Below are 19,564 nucleotides of genomic sequence, written 5' to 3'. Positions count from 1 at the left end.
CCACGAGCACGCCGCGGCAGCAATGAGCGTTACCAATGATCAAGCCAACTTCACAACGCTGGTCATCAAAGCCACAGGTCATCATAGTCCCGACAGTGTCATTCACAACAGCCATGATATCTGCATCGTAGTCCTGATAGGGAACAAAACGTTACTTGGACCATATGGCTTCCTGTGTTTGTCACCAGTTTGCTTATATCAACTAATTTCACAAGGAACAGCAGCCAAATAACCTGTCTGAATACCACAGCTCACCTGTTTGAATATCACCTTCTCTATTGCCAGTTCCCTATCCCGCGTACCCAAGATGACAATGAGAGCAGAGTAACACATCATGCAACCAGTAGAACATCTGTAACTCTAGAGAGCAAGACCTGCTCTCACACAAGCCCCCTCGGGCAGGGAAGAAAAGGGACTCGAGCTGTGCATGAGGGACTCTGCAGTTAAATGTCATGGAGTAATTTGATGCCGTTGCTTGAGGAGTCAATTGAGAAAGCATTCCCAAACTACGTATTTCTCACAGAACTGACCCAAAACATCCAGGAGTCTTATTTTAAGTTAAGATTTTAATATAATATATGCAAATAGTGCAATTTTAAAAGCTATCTAAATGACATGCATTCATTTCTTTCTAGCTTCTTCAGTGTGTTATTCTACCTGATACCAAGTCTGACGATAGTAACTGACTATAGTAATGTTGTTCAGTAACAGCAAAATTCAAGTTTTCTTAAGAGTCCACAATGAGCCAATCTGAGCAGATAGCGCCCAGTTTGCAATGAATTTAGATGCTGAGTAATCGACGTACCAGCTGCCCGTGAGCATCACGCAAACCCAAATTAATTCCATCTCACGGTCAGGGCCTTTCTGTTTGTCTAAATCAGCCACCTGGTCACCTTCCCCATCTATGAGCAGCTGCAGGGTGCAGCACAGCTCACCGAGCCCGAAATGCCCTTCTCCTCTGCTCTGCTGCCCGTGCCCAGCCAAGGCGGCCGCGCCGCTCGGCCGAACGCAGGAACGAGACGTGCCGGTATCACTGGACGGCTGCGCCCCGCACACACGGTACTCTCTCAGCTTTGGAGAGCGATAACACTGCTGTGGGTCTGCCCGTGACAAACCACGACACGGTAACTGGGTTTGTGCTGCGAGGAAAATCACAGCGTCCATGTAGCGACTCTGACGTCGCTCCGTTTCCCAGCGAACAGCAAGAAAGCAGAGCTGCACCGTTCACTCAGATCACAGAGACGAGAAGGGCGGTTCCTGACCAAGAAACACCAGTTTGCTGTGGTACAGGGTTAAAAAAAGAACTAAATGCAACTTACCCCACGTTTCTTGATGGCCTTGTTCAGCAGCCTCACAACATCTGCTCCCTCCACTCCACTTGCTTTGAAGCGTTTCGTCCAGGTTATTAGAATGCCCTGATGAAACAGGACAGCAATATTCAACAGGACGACACCATAACACACAATTTGATTTTTTGTTTTGCTCTTAAAAACAAGATTTTGTAACTTCAAATGCATCTTCAGGTCAGTTTTCTTATACGACCTAATTGCTCAACCTGTGAAACTGGTGGTCTTTGACTCTCACCACAGTAAGCTGAAAGGTGGGAAATGGTTGTCCCCTCCCTTGCTAGAAAACTGTTTGTCTGCAGTTTGTATTTCCAGCCCGCTCTTCTCCCAGTTACTCCTCGACGGTTTTTCTTGGAAAACCGTTAAATCCTCTCTGGGCCATGGAAATGGAGAGCTTTCACAAAGCGCTGACGGCGCAGGGCTGCGCACAGCGGTGCCGGTGCCCCAGCCCCGGCCGCAGCGGGGTCAGGCGGCCACGGTCCCCGTGGGGCCGTGTGTGTGGATGGAGTAAACAGGAATACTGGAAATGCAGCGATGGATGTCCCTCACGGCACGCATCAAAAGAAAAATCTGCTATTGAATTGCTTGTCTGCAAACCGCCATAGAGAGCCCGCAAATCCCTCAATCTAATGACCACATCTGATGTTTTCTGGTTAGAGAATGCCTCGCTGATCAGAGCCTTCAGTGAATAAGTAATAAGAAAAGAAAGAGAAGAGCATTGAAAGTAGTCAATAGGAAAGACAAATCAGCTCAGCCTTTCACACCCACCACAATATTCACATCTATTACAACAGGAGCCCAAGAAGCTACAAACCAGAAAAGCTGAAGCCTATAGGCACAAGCAGCCATTGCCCAGGTATAATATATGTTTGCCCATACCTCAGCTTAAAAATCAACCACGTCTTGGCGCCTATTCACCCTCCCAGCTGGGACAGCATCCAACCCCAAAGCTCCAGGATATGGAGGGATCCAGGCAGCTCTTTCCAGACCAGGAGGCATTCCTACCACTAAACCACAAACTCAGTTTGCCTACATTTTGCCACTGTGCCGTCCTCGTTAGCGTCATTTAGAAACCCAGCAAAGCCCTGTGCTGCTGCACAGGACGACCATGGGCAAAGCCCACTCTGCAGGCACAGCTTTAATGGTCACAAAGGTTCCTTGGTGCATGTAACGTTTATCATTCAGGAAGCTGGTCAAACCACGCTGGTAAAGAGCAGCTCTGTTCCGTGTCAGCCACCGCGCTGGAAGGGTTTCTCGCCTCGCCGGCAAGACCCCAGTGGCAGGAGGAGTCCCTGGGGCACAGCCAGGCTGAGCAGGACCCAGCCGTGCAGTGCCACCTTGTCACTACTGCAGAAATCAGTGACCGCTCTGCCTCCTCCTGCTTGCCAAGCATGAGAAACCAGCACCTGGGCAAGCACAGCCTCGCGGAAGCAGAAATCCACGATCAAATCTGGCCCACAGAATCCAGAAAAACAGATTTTTCAAATGCCCAAAATATCACAAAAACTGTCATAAAGAGAGTCCATGACTGCTCATCTCCAAAGCATCTCTGCAGGTGTCCCCAGCCCATCCCCTGTGCTCCCTGCCTGCCCTTGCCCCACACAGCCAGGACTTCATCCTGCCGGCTTGAGCACACCAGTGCCTTCCATGCAGCACCACAAGGTTTCGCAAGGGCAGCCAACACCCACACTTCATTCTCAGAAGGAGCGTGCTGCAGTCAGCAGCCCAAGCCTCGCCGTGCTCCACGGCCAGATCGCAGCGCTGCACCAGCATCACCTTCTCGGATGACGCAGGAAAGGGCAGCGCTCTGCTCTTCGCTACATTCAGACTCTGTGCTACTGAACGCCCCTGCTTTCAGGTCTCAGCCTCGCTCAACAAGTATGAAAAGCAATGACTTAACTTCCCTCCATCACTTTGCTACGCCGTTGCCATAGCAACGCTGTACCGGGAGGCTGCTGAGTCATCGGTGATATAACGAGCACAAGAAGGAAAATACCGTAGCATCCTTGTCATGGGAAGCACATCAGGCACTTCACACAACGCTGGCTATTTCCATCCCTTCCTAAAGCGTGTTGCTGCCCGGCCAGACCCCCAGCGCTGGGCACCGAGGCTCAGCACCGCTGCTCGGGAGCGGTCCTGGTCCAGACCCGTGTGGTGCGCTTGTGGAGTTCTGCAAAACCTGAGCCAACGCTGCTGGGCTGGGCCCTCCCCAGCCAAACCCCCCGAGAGGAGAGGCAGGCAGAACCACCGCCGTGCTCATAGCGTGAACCAGAGCAGCCAGGAGCTCGGCACAGAGCACCGGGTGCCTCTCCATCACCTGGTACCAGCTCGGTCAGACACAAACATTAACACAACGTGAGGCCCGACAGTGAAATGTAACTCTCATTCATCCCAAAAACGACACCTGTCTGGGACACTGCTTTCACAGCAGTGTTTGAATAATGCGATAGCTCTTTGCATATTAAGGAATGGTGAAATCTTCTTACCTCATCCAGCTTGGATTGTCGACAAGGGAATGAAAACGTAAACCCCACTGGTAATTTCTTGTCTTTGATTTGCTGTTTCTCCATAAAGTCTCCCAAGCATTCAGCAACATGGTCAAAAAGCTGTAAGAAAAAGTATAAAACCATCACAATCAGAAACAGAGCTTCAGGGAGAAAATATTTCAAACAGCATAGGAAAACCGTGCTGGGTGAGGGGAAAGTGAACATATCTGCTCCAAACTTTTAAAGATATACAAATGACACAGCTGTGAAAATACTCTTAGGCAGTGTGTATTAGCACCTTGATTATTAATAAATTATGAAATACATTGTCCTTTTGTGCACCTAATCGCGCATGGCATCTTTTACACCCACAGATACATGCTTTTCCTAAAACAAGCCACACGTGGCTGTGGAGCCACAACCCTTCTGCTCAGCATCTGATGGGAACAAAAACGCTCTTTTAACCTCCCAGAAACAGGACGGAGCGTGTGGGACGCAGCCCCGCATGGGCAGAGCACCTTCGTGGCAGCGCAGGCACCAGCACCCGCTCCGCTCGAGCGCCGCGGAGCCCAGGGAGCGAGGGCTCTGCAGGAGCCCCCAAAAGGACATCATCTCAAATCTAGCCTAAGGCACACAACGAATACACAAAAAAGGAGACTTGGGGGATTTGTCTAAATACTTTACGTGCTTTGAGAAAGAACTCGAAATGTGAAAATTTTCTGCCTTTTTTAACGACGCAGGCAGCCTGCACCAGCAACAAAAACATCCATTGGTATCTACCAGTACCGAAATGCGAGACATGCCTTGAACTGACCCGCACCACACATGGATGTCAAATTCATTAACAAGTCCCCACCTGTCCCAGCAGACAACTGGGCTTCACATTTTAACATAACTGTCCGGAAAAACCTGCAACATCAGTGGGACAAAAGCCAGGAAAAGTGCCCAGAAGATTGGGGACAGTTGGGAGGGAGCACAACAAGATATCTGTTGGTTGCAATTAGCCTGGGCAGCTTTATTAAGAGCAATTTACAGAGTCTTGGACAGACGGGAAAGCGCTGCAGACAGGCTGCAGCAATTATTAAAACCGAAGAGAACTATTTTGCCATTGGAGGCAGGTCAAGAAGTGGTGTGTGTGGTGTCACAATTTAAAAGAGCACCTTAAACACACTCCTAAAATGAGGCCAGGTTTGATCAGTCAGAAGTTCAGCAGCGTCCCAGGGAAAACGTTGCCATTCACTGTGCCATTCCTGTGCCAATCAAGGGCACTTCAGCGAGCGCGGGACGGGAGCGGCACGGGCGGCACCGCCGCGCCTGCGGGACTGCTTTCTGCTGTCAGACGGGGAGAGGAGAGGAGCTACAAACAGGAGAGACAGAGCTGGGTGACAAAACATCAGTACTGCTCCAGGACGAAGACAAAAACAGGAGAGGATATTTTTAATATGCCTTCCATCTCAAAGTATCTTGCTAAATACTCAATCCTATGTCCTGGTTTAGCTGCTCCCAGGATTACAGACAATAACCAGGGGCCAAGCATAAACCCCTCAGGAATTCATAGAGCAGGAAGCAGAATAACTGACCGTGGATGTTGCTACACAAAAATCCCTCTCATATACCGAATCACGACCTGTGTTGTGTCTGACTGCGAAGGAGCCACAGTATCACAGTATGTTTGGGATTGGAAGGGACCTCAAAAGATCATCCAGTCCAATCCCCCTGCTGGAGCCCTTGGCACTCCCGGAGTGCTCCGGAAAGCCCGCGCGGTGCCACACGCCGTGCTGGAGCTCGTCTCTGCGAGCGAGCGCACAATCGCCACAACGGTGCCCCGGACAGCGGGTCTGCGGGCAGCAGCGGGACAGGCGAGCGCAGCCGGGTCGCAGCGTGCGCCGGAACCGCGGTTAACGATGAGCCGCGTTCCCGACCCCGCGTAGCCACGTCTAGTCAGTAACGCGCTGCCCGCTGCGCTGCTGTGCAGTAAAGCACAGAGGGAAGGCAACGCTCAGAAGGAGAAAAGGAAGACAGAGGCATTTATTGATTTTGCTGCCACTGACAGTCACAACATTTTTCCTAAGAAGACTCGAGGAAGCATTTGTCCGTGTCCATTAACATCCGAACCTTACAAACGCCAAATAGCTTTCACAGGACAGCGGAGGCAGCATTACAAAGTTTCTGTGGATTTCATTAAAGCAGGGCAGGTGAACCGAAGATAAATTCTAGTTTTTGCCCACCCCCAGGTGTGTGATGGGAACACTGTGAGCTCTATCGCACCCAGTGTCTCAGAGGCGGACAGAGTGAATGCTGCAGCCAGGAGGCAACGGCCGGCCAGGTTTGGCACATTTATAGACCTGAAGCGATGCAACCACCATGCACTCAGCAATGTGACCTCAAGCTTCATTACTTTCCCTGGCCACAAAGCTGCCTGTTCAGGTTGGGCTCCAAGGAGCCTCCATGAGGATGCACCTGGCTGCAGTCAGCAATTCTTGGCAGGTGGCTGAAGGTCCGAGCTCAGGCTCAAGCCCCTGAACAGGCAATATTTAAAGAGCAAGGAAAGCACAGCTTCAGGCTGGGAGAACAGCCACAAACCCAGAGCCTACCCACAGCGGTGGTACAACACAGAAAGCAACAGCAAATCGACCCCCCGGGCACGCTCCCATTCACTGAGTTGACACACGAAACAGACTTCTTACAAATTTTAGACCTGCTATTACACTGCTGGAGTCAATGAGAGTTCTGCCCTTGACTTTGACAGGGAACTGTTTCCTACCAGCAAAGCTGTCAGCCTGTGCCTGACAGATGGGCGAAAAGAGAAGTTGGAGTGCAATGAAGTAGAAAATACCAAAACGAACCCTGCTAGTGAGGCGCGAAGCCACAAATCACAATCCCTTCAATCAGCTGATTATGTATTGGGCTTTAGGAGCGTAACTCACTGAAGTTAATGACACGGCTTGCTGAAAAACATGTGAGTAGCCTAGCCCATGTGGGCAGTTCAGTCCAAGTATTCCACTAATCTGGCTCAGGGATTTCAGGGAACCTCAAGCCTACACATCAGCCAGGAGCACCAAATCAAACCTGCCCACGCAGCTCCCGGGCACCCACCACGGCAAGTCCCACAGCGAACATGTTACTCATGGCTGGGTATTGTTAGGGGACAACTTCGAATCCAGATGCAATTCTGATGATTCTCTCAGTTCTCTTTCTCCTGGTACTTACACACCTGAACGAGTGTCCCCTCAGGGTCACCGGGAGCCCTGCTCACCCCTCACAGTTCAAGAGCCATGAAAACCCCATCGGCCCGATCTCCGCGCTGCTGGTCCTCATGGCCAAATGGCCTCAGATATTTGGAAATTAGAATGCAAATGTGGCAAAGCCCTAGAAAGGATGCAGAGCTGATGTCTCCTTCCTGGCTCTCCTTACCGCCTTCATCAAGCCTGCACCGAGTCTCTTTGAGCCAGCCGGCCCTGCCTCTTGGATAGCGCCCCGTCCCAGTAAAAGTGTAAAAAACGTCCTGTTTCCAGCAACGAAATTACCAGTTTATCATACACTGACATGAGACAAATCTGTCGTTAAGCTATTCATTGCAATCCACTTCCTGATCGTAACAAGAAAATAAATTCTTCCACAGAGCCCAATTTGAAATTGGGTTAACGGATCCAAACCTTTTCTACTCGGGGAACATGGGGACTAAAAAAAACCAAAACCAAACCCCGTCATTTATTCAACAAAAATGAAGTTGCAGTTGTGCCACAACATCCTATCAGCCTCCTGTAACTTTCTGAAGTCCTTGCACGTTCCATTTCGCTGAGCTGCTCAGACCGCCAGGACGGATATCACAGAATCACAGTCATGGGTGTTCCTACCCCTCCTCTAACGTTACGATGGCAGGGCTGGTCATGCTTGCTGCCTGCAAATACTGGGTTGTTTTCCTGCTGTCCGCTCCCACCTACAGGAAGTAACTTTACTATAGAAGTCAGAATTTTTATTTCTAGGCCATTTTTTCCCTACCTCAGCCAAAGGTCCCACACGCAATGCCAACAGACTTGCAGCACCCATGCATGCTGTATTACACTAACCACTGCTTATTTATTTTCAGTATCAACAAAGAGTTGCAGTTGAGTCTGTGCACACTGTGGGTGCTACTTGTTGAGGTGCTGAGGTCATTCTTGTGGTGATTCTCTAAAGCAGCAGCATGAGAGTAGCTAACACTTAAAGTGATGTCCCAAGGACGAGGTGCTTACCCGTGTCCCGCTGCCGTGCATGATATCTTCAGGCGTGTTATAAATTTCGCTTTCCATCTGCACCGTCTGCTTTTTCTCATGCGATACCTTCACCCGCAGAATTCGGAAATATGAACCGCCAAGGTCCAGCGCAATGAAATCTCCCTTCTCTATGTGGAAAACAAGACACAAGCGATTAGAACGTGTATGCGACACAAATCGGGGAAACCCCGCGCTCTGTCGAGTACAACGCACAGGCAGCGCCAGCGCCTACAGCCAGAGTTCAGCTGCAAGCGCCCAGCGAAACAGACCCAGCCCCTACAGTTTCACGTGAAGCCGCTACAATGGCAACACCGTCACTGATAGGCAGGCAACTGCAACGAGGGTTTGTCAAAGAAGAATGGACTAACAGAGGGTGGTCTGTATCCACATCTCGTGATGAACCTGGCGAAGACCTCAGGAGGAAGCCGAAAGATGTTGAAAAGAGAGACAGTGAAATGAAGGGATGCCAGACACTGATGAGCAGCCCTGTGCTGTAAATAAACCTGTGCCATTTTGGCAAATAACAGCGAATGGTGGCAGGATTGAGCGCTACTCTAAAACCAACACTTTACGCACGGGTGCAGTTAAAGCAGGAGCCACTGAGTCACTACAAACTGCAGTCAGAGAACACAAGCCAGGGAAACAACTGCCTGAAAAACCGCGGGGCAGCCCTACAGTGCTGCAGGAGCTATTCAGAAGCCGCAATCCCCCACACAGAGCTCCTAAATAACTCCCCGCAGCCAAGGAAAGAGTTAGGATGCCTCCATTTCCCACTTCAGGGAGTCATTCAGGTGAACGACACTTGCAGCAGCCTCTGGAGAGCAAAGCAAACAGATCTGACTGAACCGCTCACGCTATCTCACCTTATCAAAGAGGGAGCAAACAAAGACCGCAGCTGTTAAAGCTTGCAAAAAGATAATATTTAGGGAAGCGGTGTGCACAGGGTATCACCCAGGAACGCGTGCTGGGGCTGCGGTTGATCACCGAGGCTCTTGTGGGCATTCGTGTCCGCGCAGGGCAGCCCGGGCTGGCCGAGGCCGCAGGGAGGGCAGTGAAGCGGAGGCACACGGTGCTTTCTCCCCCGCTTTCCTCAGGAATCTGCACTTTGCTGTGGTGCCAGAAGCCTCCCCGACATCCTGCACCACCAACACGCATTGCCAGGCCCATCCGGCAGCGCCCTTCGGCCTCTTTTCTTTCTGCTTTGCGACTTTAAGCTGTGACCACGGGGAAGCCATTCCCACCATCATTGTTTTTCCATTTCTACCTGTATCCAACACGGGAAGACCTCCGTTTTGATGTGTCACCTCAAACTTCAACTCGCGTCTCAGAGGCTTCCTCCTGACCCCACGCCGTCACCAAAGCATCGGGTACGCAATTTATCCACGAGGATTTCCAGACCCAGAGCTGCCTCTGAGATCACCCTGCCCAGCCTCAGACCAGGACTTCTAAAGCCTGGCTTAGCGAGCGGCTCCTTCCCATCCCCATCCTGCTGAGCAGAGTGGAGGAGCTGATGCAGCGTCCCTGGGGCAGGACCAGCCCACGAGGGGCAGGACCAGCCCACGAGGGGCAGGACCAGCCCACGAGGGGCAGGAGCACTGCAGAAGCCCTTAGAGTTGCCCAAGCTTGTGGCGTGACACAGAAACAAAAACGCTGTCACGGAAAAAACACAAACAACAATACGGACGGTACAGAAAAACGTATCAGAACAACAGCGGGAGCCCACAACTCTTAACAATCCTCCTAATTTTGCTGCATCGCAATGTAACTTTTCCTTCTTGCTGCTGAAGACACGGGCAAACTCAGAGTCTGCCACAATACAGATCCTGCAGCATTTCGCCGCCTGTTTCTGAACAGCGTGGTTTGAAATAGCGCTTTGCTCCCGTGCAAATGCCATTTGAAACACGCACATATCCAAATGGAAGAGGCAGTTCCCTTTATCGGGTTCGGCATAACAAATTCGGTACCTCGTACCCCTCCACTGCAACAGGCTGGAAGCAAAGCATTCACCACAAGTGTCTCCTTAAGGCAAATACCTGAATAAGCTTTATCATATGAGTATCGTCTGTCACATGCAAGCCATTACCTCCAATGAATAACACAAAAATCAACACTGGGCCAGATGGCCCTTTCTCAAGCCTACACACACCTTGGTGCACTCCTCAAACAAACACTGCACTTCAGAAACATCTTCCCTGACAGTAAACTGACAAATTAGCATGTTTGATTTCAAGCACCATCAAGCTCAGATTGGTTATTAAAAATTATCCTTTTCAGTTAATAAGAAAAAAGCACTCTGGACTAGAATGTAATCTTCCTGTACACAAAGCAGCCGTTTTCCTTCCACGTACTTCAGTAACTAAACCCAGGTAGCAGCATTTAAGTTATGCTTTGTAACGCCACGATGCAATCCAACCTGCTGTAAATTAATTGACGAAGATCCTTTGAAAGCATTTTGAATTAGCTTGAGATACCGTTCCAGGCACTCTGGACAAAAAACCTTCTGACTTTCTAAAATTAAGCAACTCCGAATGAAGCAAAAACGCTGCTAACACCAAAGTCTCAGAGCCTCCCGAATTATTACCCGGGAGCGGCTTGTTAATAAAGTACGCAGGCACAGCTCTGAAACTAAACAACGGTATTTTCTGAACAGTCAGCTCTCATAATAATAATCAGACTCAGAGGAAAGAGCTTACGGGGCAGTAATTAGAGACGGGCCAGAGAAAGGGGCAGGCTTGCAGCCTCTGGCTTTTGCGGAGGGACGGACGAGGGCAGGAATGGGAACCAAACCCGCTCTTCAGGCACAGCAACACCAACACATGCCCAGGGCCCCTGGAGGAAGAGGGAAGGGGCTCTGTGTCCACCCTGAGCCAAACGGGCTCGGGATCAAGAGCTGAGCACCCTGCACATAACACACGAGGTTGCTTTTTTAAGCAGGTGTGTAATACATGATCTGAAATGAATGCCTCGATACAGATTTATGCTCAACCAGGATCAAGCATTGCTCTGGCTGCCTGTGCCGTACGGCACCTCAAAGGCTGCCTGGCTTGTGCCACGGAGCAATTTGCAAACCAGTTGGACTTCGCGGCAAGCAGCCCCAGTTCGCCCCCATAAGTGGCTGGCAGAGCAGGGCGCTGGGGACGGGCTGCGCCCACGGGGCTCCACACGCACGGAGGAAAGACAGGGGTCTCGGCCACTGGAAACGATGGGATCCCACGCAAAGCCCGCGTGTCCACGCACCCGCGGCCCCTCCGAGCAGCCCCTGCCCGGGACTGGCTGCCTGGCTTTCTCATTTCAACATGACGGCCAGCAGAGCTAAGTGAAGGGAAACACGGGATTCAAGTTTGAGTTTGTCCTCTCTTTGTTTTGGTTTGGTGGCAGAAAGCGACAGCAAAGCAGAACTATCAAATATTCCCACCTGCCAGACAGCACCAAGTAACACAAAGCACCACCTTCCTGCCCTTTCACCCAATAAATCATTGATTTTAACTCAAAAAAGCCTCAAAACAGGTAACTGTGTTGTGCAGTTCTTACAACCATGCCATTTCTGCACATCAGGGACATAAGCTGTGATAGGCACCAAACTAGAGTTAACCAGCTGTGCTACATGAGAAGGAAATTCAGTGTTACCACTAAATAAGAAACACTGTTACTCACTGTTTATAAATATTTATATACTCTACATATAATATTTAAAATAAACACTAAAATAAGTCACAGGGGCAATCTTGGTCTCAAACACCAACACATCTTTTTGGCTTCTGACAGCTCCGTGTGCCACCTTTATCAGGTACAGTGGGCACGGACATTTCCATCGGGTGGGAGAAGCTCAGTCCACAAACCGCAGCCTCCTGGCGTTCTGCGGGTCTGCCCTGAGACGGCCAGCAAGGTGGCTCCAAAAACCAAAACGAGCGCCAGGAAACTCACATTCGGCATGTAAGAGTTCATAGTTCCACTGGGGAAAATAAGGAGGAGATGTTGAGTCAAACAGCAAATGACTAAAAGCCGCTGTATTTGTTGAGATGCTAAATCACATGAGTGTGAACTGCATCAATCAAAAATGTTCCTGTGTGAAGTACTGATGGTCATCAGACAAACCTCAGCACAAACGTATTGACTTTTAGGGGACCCGTTGCTAGGAAGGGCTGGCTCTTCCATTCGTATCGCCCCCACACCCGCTGCTGGGGGAGGCTGTCCTCGGGATGCTGTCTGGGCTCGTGCAAAGCAAACTGCTCTTGCTCTTGGGGTATTTCTAACAGGTTTCCCATGAAGCACGCTATGTTTAATACAGAAAACACATACTCAGCTCCTTACCTGAACCGTCGGGAATGGACCTCACAAACGTAGGGAGCATCTTCACTGTAGCCGTTGGGTTGAAATCTCGGGAGAGGCCGTTCTTCATCTCTCTCCTGAAGCGAGCCATAATGTCTATCAACGTCTCGTCAGACAGCCGCATGGCGTAAAGGTATTTGTCAATCTGGGGAAAAAGACAAACGCCACCAGGGAGTGAAAGACTGTCCTGAGATGCCCCAAGAGGGCTACACTTGTCTTTAATTGCAAGAATCACGTATAGCCCCAGCTCGGCCACAGGGCTCCAGCCCAGCTGCCGACGCAGCCACACGCTTCATGCCTTGTTTTTTGAGTCAAAAATCAAGGAAAACGTGCAAGCGCTAGGACCTGCGTGACTAGGACCCCATCCCACTGCCTTCCCACAGCAAGACCCAGCCCACATCGCTCTGCTGCCTCTTTCCACACAAAACCATTCGCCCCAGCCCTCGCCCCGCTCCTCCGCTCTCCTGACTGCACACAAGCTCAACAGCGGAAGCTAAAATTCCTTCTTGTGGCACCTTGTCCCAGCCGGGGTGACGAGGGTGTCACCGCGGGCCACAGAGGTGCCCTGTGTTTAAAGTGCTTCATTGAGGAGGATTTGCCACGGCAGTTCTGGGGCCACGTTCCAGGCTGAGAAATCCTTTATACGTAGCAGAGCATCTTCCTATCCCAGTCCAAAGCCAGCACAGCCAGAGGGGCAGAACCCGGCTGTGGGCAGGTACCATCTCCCTCCTCAAGACAGAACATCAAATTAAAAGTTGTTGACTTGTCCCTTGTGGCTTCCCAAGACAGGAACCTCCTTTGCCTCCCTGGAAAAGGAGGTGGTTTCGGTTCTCCAATAATACTGCTTTCCATAATATTACACCCATCTTCAGCATCAGGAAGAGTGAGAGAAGCTTTATGTCTCGAAAATACACCGTGGCCTTGGGGGGTTCCTGCTAATCGCGCACGTCCCACCCCTTCCACCTCAGCTGCCAGTCTGTTCTTGCCTTGTTTCATTATCTGCCTTGGAAATGCGGTGTTGCAAGCAGCTCAGACCAAAGCCACGCCTTCAGGATCACTTTTACTTCCAGTTTAGCAGGACCGAGAAAATAAAACCCTGCCCATGTTTTCTGTCCTCAGCGACGCTGGAAAAGTCGCCTCATTTTAAAGCCCAGGCCATTTCTGTGCCAAGGCCATCTGTGCCTCCTTCCCTTCTCTGGAAGCCTTGAGGGCCACGCATTATGTCCTAAGAGGACCAACATTATAACACTCCATGAGAAAAGTATGTATGCAGAGGACTTTGAGACGGGAAGGGATGAATAATGCCATTTGCAAAGGAAATGCAGACAATGAAAATGTAATTAAATCCTAAACTGACAGTAAAACCAGCACCAATTTAATTGCCCCTGCAGAAAGTACTTCTGCCGCACGCAGTCGAGGTCTGCACCAAAGACAGCATATCTCCCCGAGCCAGACGCCCTCCCACCGTGACCAAGCATTTGCACAGGTGGGGAGGAAGGCACGGACAGAGCTGCTGGGCACAGCTCCCTGGCCTGATCCTGACCCGGCCTTTGTGCTCAGTGCAGAGCGAGAGCAAAACAGCCATCAAACAGACGCTCGGGGGGCGTTACGATGCAATGAAATGATACCCCGTGTTCGCCCCACGGACCGGTGAAGGCGCACAGTAGAAGAGCTGAGCACAGGTTCTCCGCAACGGGGGCCAAACGCAAGACCCGGGGCAGCATCGCCACCTCCCAGCAGTGTCCTGTGCCGCTCCGATGGGCTGACGGCCTCCTCATAGCGACCACCGCAGCCAGTGCTGCTGTCATGTCACCCCAGAACACAAACCTGCACGGGGTGCGCGCCCTGTGCATCCCCACGCTGCGGGGATGGAGCAGAGGCTGCAGCGGGCTGAGCAAGGTCTCTCCTCCGCGGTAAGCCCTGCCATGGCTTTTTTTAGCAGAGAGTCAGGCCATGATGTCAGAGCATGAGGCTGTTCCCTTTTAAAGCCGGGGGGAACCTCTTATTGAGGCTGAGCTCTCAGCAGCCCGCGCTGCCGCTCAGAGGCCCCATTCCCCACATCTCCCAGCTACACTAACACCTCATTCACACAGTCAGGCTTCATGGTGCAATTAAAATACCCCTCTGCACATCCTTCTCCCAAAAACAGGGCTGAAGGTTTCCCCCCCACCAAAAGCCCTGCTGTAAACGCAGGTTTTGCTGCCTGCACCATCAGAACCAGACGAGCCCGTTGTTCTCCCCAGTGCTGCCCCTGTGCTGCCCCCAGGAGTGACGGAGAACGGGAGGGAGGGCTCTTTTTCCTCCGCTGAAAAACCCAACTAGCACTGTCAGCGCCTTTACATAATGGGGCTGGACCCTCCTGCGCACGGGGAGCATCGCCATGCAGGCCATCATCACATCACCGTGCAGTGCATCGTCACATTGCAGCGCATCGGTGCATTGTCACATAGCGAGGCATCGTCACATCGCCGTACAGTGCATCGTCACATCGCGGTGCGTCGGTGCATCGTCACATCGCGAGGCATCGTCACATCGCCGTACAGTGCATCGTCACATCGCAAGGCATCGTCACATCGTCACATCGCGGCACGTTGTCACATCACCGTGCAGCGCATCGTCACATTGCGGTCCGTCAATGCATCGTGCTTCACATCAAGGCCACCTTCACCACAGGGCCAAGAAGCAGGGGAGCCGGGGACTAAACCTGGGTTTGAAACAGTACCGCTCCTGTGTGTTACAGTTTCCATAACCAAAAAAACAGCAGCTTTTTAACTTTTTCTCCGGGTGGGAAAAGGGCCGGCCATGCAGCGGCACAGCTGGAAGGGAAAAGCGCTGCTGCCCTGTGCCGGCGACACAGGCCGCGCTCTGAGGGAGAAACCTCAGCAAACAGCCATAAATAACTGGGGGAGGAGGGAGGGCTGGATGTGGATTATGGGATGGAGGTTTAATAACACCCTGCTCTGCCTGCAATAAAAGCCGATCAGAAAGCAAATCTCAGCCTATCCGAAGGGAAGCAGCGGAGGGGCCAGCAGGGCCAGGGACGGGCGGACACCCGGCAGGACAGACGCACAGCCCTGCTGAGGCTCGGGGGCAGGCAGGCGGCAGCTCTTCCCGGGGGATGACACGGAGCAGGAGCCATTCCAGGCAGGTGGCTGCGTGGGCAAGGAGCAGAAAGCGCTCCTTCGTTCAGCTGTCATCTCGGAGCCACCCCCAGGAAGGGCATCTTCCCACGGTGACACTGCGGGACCCTCCAGGACATCAACCCCTTCTTTCTCTTTTTTTTATCCTTAAAAAACCAGCTAGATAGAATCTGTGAGCGATTTTTTATTTAATAGGATGTCGTAATCCAAGCCATGCGCACCTATTTTTCCTTGGTCGTGTAGGAAAGACTCTTTTTGCACTTATGTACAAGAAGTTTCTGAAATTCCAGCAGCATCCCCGGGAAGTTGTGAGTAATTATCAGCGCATAATGAAACGGGCAGCACTAAGGGCCGTTCCTTAAACACGTGCTTCATTCCCTGGACACTGACAACAGTCAGTGGTGTCCAGGCACAGAGCACTCCCACAGCAACCTCAGAAACCATTAGAGCCCATTTTACCGACAGCCTTCGCGTGAAAACCCTTCAGCACGTAAACATTTTTCTGCAGAGCTAATCATAGTCCGCACTCCTTTCGGCACCAGGGAGGTTCATCGGGAGCCAAGGCGTGTTAAAACAAGTGCCTTAGACACCCTGGAACTGTTTGCGCTTACTTATGATTTATCAGATTGGTTCCTAAAATGCCTTTATACTGGCAAGTCAACTCTACAAGGGCTTTTTTTGATGCCGGTTGCTGTATTTTACACCCCATTCCAGGACATTCTTTTCAAGGTTAAATTACATTTAAATGTCACTTTTTTGTTCCCTGGTCAGGTCACGGGACACAAAGATACTGTTCCCGACAGACAGAAAACTGCAACACCTAGAGGCTCCTTCTGCCGGAGCCAGCTACTGCAGGTACAAACCTGCTGGAAACCAAGGTGCTCAAAGGCAGCTGTACAACAGCTCTGCAAACAGGCCAGCGGCACATGCGCCAGGGATGCCCCGCGACATCGCGCCCCTGCGGTGGGAGTCCGCCTGTTGGAGAAGCTGGGGCCTCGGGCCGGGTTGGGCAAGGTCCTCTCACCGCCAGGATGCTCAGCTCCAGCCGCCCCTGGAAGACCATAAACACCCACGGAACGGATGTTTTGAAAAACATCCGGATAATTTATCCTGCTTGGAGTAAAACTACGTGCCTATTGAAGTGGTACAGGGCACTGTACATGACCAGCTTACTCCTCCTGCACGGAGGGTCACGTGCGAGTGCGCACACGCCTGCTTTCACGGGAAAATGCCTCCTTGCAGGGCTGCTGGACCATGGGGCTGCCAACGCGTGATGAACCACCCACTTGTTCCACACCACGCGTCCACCCTGCCTCTTCCTCCCGCTCACCACGACTCAGCCGGAAAAATGTTCCAGAAACTGCAAAGTGGGAAAAAAAATGACTCTGAAACTGCAGGGAGTGTCTAAAATCCAGCAAAACCAGTATGGAAGCAGCACGCGCTGGTTCTCAGGGTGTCCCGAGGGCCTGAAACCTGCACTCCAATCTGTGCCCCTCAGCAGGGATCGCACTACAGAAAGGCTGCGCTGAGCATTACTGCCCGCCCAAAAATGTAGGAAAACCCAGGATCGCGAGGGAAGAAGGATGTCCAGCCCCGGTGCAGCGGAGATCCCTTTAACAAACCCATTCCCAAATGCAGCTCGCCAGTGCTTTTAACCCTTTCACACCCCTCCGGTGACCCACAGCAGCATCCTCAAGGTGACCTGCCACCTGTGCCACCCCATGTCGAGCTGGTCGCTGCCATGGACCAGCGAGGCGGAGGAGCAGCCAGGAGCCCCCGGGGCGGAGCGGCGAGCGGGGGCAGCGCTCTGTCCGGCAGCCCCCGGCCGCCAGCACGGGCCAGCAGCGAGTGCTGCCCTTCCGGAAGCGGAGGAGAGGGAGGGAGCTGACTCACGGCCATGCAGGCACGTATTCCGCAAGCTGCACGCCGAGATGCAGCGCCAGCCTCGCCAGCAGCACAGCGAGACGGAGCAAACCCCCTTTGTCCTGGGGGTGCCCGGGAACGGAGCACGGCTCCAGGGGCTGCAGGGCCGACAGGACAGCCAGAAGGGAGAAGGCTCAATATCTGTTCCAAAAGGACATAAACAGGAAAAGATGTCTTACGTCGTCCAACACCAGTAGCCTGCTTTTTTCTTTTTAATTGGATTTTTGATTTTTTAATTTATTTTTCAGACCAAAACAGATGGATCCATAAAAATGCTTTACAGCTCCCTGGCCTAATGATTTCCCGTGCTGTCAGACAATAGCAGCCTCACGGTGCCAAACCAGCCTGCGATAAATAACCCCAGCAACAGCCCCTTGCCCGCCCGCTCCCCGCGCCCTCCCCACGCAGGCTTTCTGCCGCTCCCCGCCAGCGCGCACCCGTGTGCTTATCTTGGGTTGCTAAATATAACAGGCCCAGCGAGACAGAGAAGGCCTTACCCGGGCACGCACGCCTGGCGCCAGCAGCACTTACAGACCCCCCGGGAAAGGGAAAATAGGGGGCCTGGGGAAAAGGGAGAGCCACATACACAGGGCCAGGAGATGTAGAGAGCTGCAGGCTGGGCGCAGCTTTCAGCTCCTCGTGAGAGCTGCCGGCTGGAAAAGCAAAAGACCTAAACCACACAAGAAGATGTGGAAAATATGGGTGCTGCCTCAGGTTTTGTCCAGCAGAGTGGGCACAGGTGAGCACGTCTCAAGCAGGGCACACAGGAGCGGAGGTCTCCCCAGGCACAGCCAGAAGCCTCAAGGGAATGGTGCTCTCTTCCCACCGGGACAAGCCCCGAGACCACTACAAATCGCCCCTGCAAATGCTGTCACTGAGGCTTCCCAAAAATACCTTAGGGATGCCTTGAGGCGCTCAGCCACGCGCCCCGGCAGGTCACCCAGCACGGCCGCAGGAGGAGGCGGCAGGGAAGCTCTGCTACTGACGTCAGCCCGGCCCTGTCATGTTTGCAATTATTTTCCCAACTGGTGTCCCCACATCCGTAGCCCCAAGCCCTCAGCTCCCTACAGCTCAGCAATATGCTCAGCCGGGACATAACTGCCATGTTTTTATTTATCCTGTGCTCTGCACCCGTTTCCTTGTGGCAGTGCTAAATCCCAGGGCTATAACAACCACACAGCAGCAGCCACCTAATGCTAAAGGAAAAGAGGCTCACAGAAATACTTCTTCTTTTTAAGCGCAACTGACAACCACTTCCTGTAATCCAGAAGCTGCAGCAACACACAAATTCAAATCATGTAAAAACTACCTGCTCATCGTCTTCGTCACCCGCTGCTGGAGTGCCAGATGCCCACAGGCACCCTGGGGAAGATGAAGTCTTCCCTGCAGGGATGCTGGTGCCTAGGAAAACCGCGGAAGGCCAGCAGCACCGTTCCACTGGCAGAGCCCCCAGCTCCCGCCCCGCTCCGACCAGCTCCATCCCGCGACCTGACCCGCAGCATCGCCCGCGCCCGGCGGCCTCCGCCCCGCTCGCCACCGGGATGCTTGGGAGGGGCCCGTCTGGCTGGTCTCAAAAACGGGTTTATCCCCATTGCCCCCACAGCTATGGGGACAAAGAAACAAAACCAACAGGAAAAATAAAAATTAAAAAAATAAAACCGGGGCAGATGGGGGGTGGCGCAGCCTTTCGCTGCGAGATTTCCATCTACCTTTTTGACCTGGTCCTCCTTTAGCTCCGTGAAGTAGTAGGCCAGGAGCTGGGCGGCGATCATCCTGGCGGCTGCAGCGGGCGGCTCCGCGCACGCAGCGATGCGGCGGCCGGGGATGGCCGGGATGGCCGCGCCGCTCGCAGCGCCTCCCCTTCCTCCTCCTCCTCCTCCTCCTCCGGGCCGGCCCCGCCCGCAGCCCCGCTCGGACGTGGCGGCACGAAGCCCTCTCGATGCGATTTCTGGCTGGCGGAGCGGGGAGGAGAAGGAAGAGGAGGGCGATGAGCCGCCGCACCCCACAGGGCACCCCAGACGGGCTGCCGGAGGCTGCCCCGAGCTCTGCTGCGGTGCGGGAGCAGCACGCACAAAACAAACAAC

At 52.6% G+C, this 19,564-nt stretch overlaps 1 protein-coding gene across 2 annotated transcripts in view; it reads right to left on the bottom strand.

Annotated features, from left to right (window-relative positions):
• Positions 1–19,359, bottom strand: part of HK1 (hexokinase 1) — a 33,442-nt gene extending 14,083 nt beyond the window's left edge. Inside the window, exons 1-6 of one of the 2 annotated variants that reach the window (XM_005512757.2) lie at positions 19,190–19,359; positions 12,400–12,562; positions 8,068–8,216; positions 3,833–3,952; positions 1,320–1,415; positions 34–133 (exon numbers count right to left, since the gene is read on the bottom strand). In XM_005512757.2, coding sequence (XP_005512814.1) covers positions 34–133; positions 1,320–1,415; positions 3,833–3,952; positions 8,068–8,216; positions 12,400–12,562; positions 19,190–19,252 — 691 coding nt within the window. In that variant the 5' untranslated portion in view covers positions 19,253–19,359. Of the gene's footprint in view, positions 1–33; positions 134–1,319; positions 1,416–3,832; positions 3,953–8,067; positions 8,217–12,399; positions 12,563–18,789; positions 18,966–19,189 lie in introns of those variants that run through there. The other variant, XM_065067966.1, reaches the window with a different exon arrangement.
• Between the last annotated feature and the right edge of the window lie 205 nt (positions 19,360–19,564).

The sequence above is a fragment of the Columba livia genome, chromosome 6, assembly GCF_036013475.1.
Source record: "Columba livia isolate bColLiv1 breed racing homer chromosome 6, bColLiv1.pat.W.v2, whole genome shotgun sequence".
Taxonomy (NCBI): domain Eukaryota; kingdom Metazoa; phylum Chordata; class Aves; order Columbiformes; family Columbidae; genus Columba; species Columba livia.
This window is presented reverse-complemented; position numbering and strand designations above follow the sequence as displayed.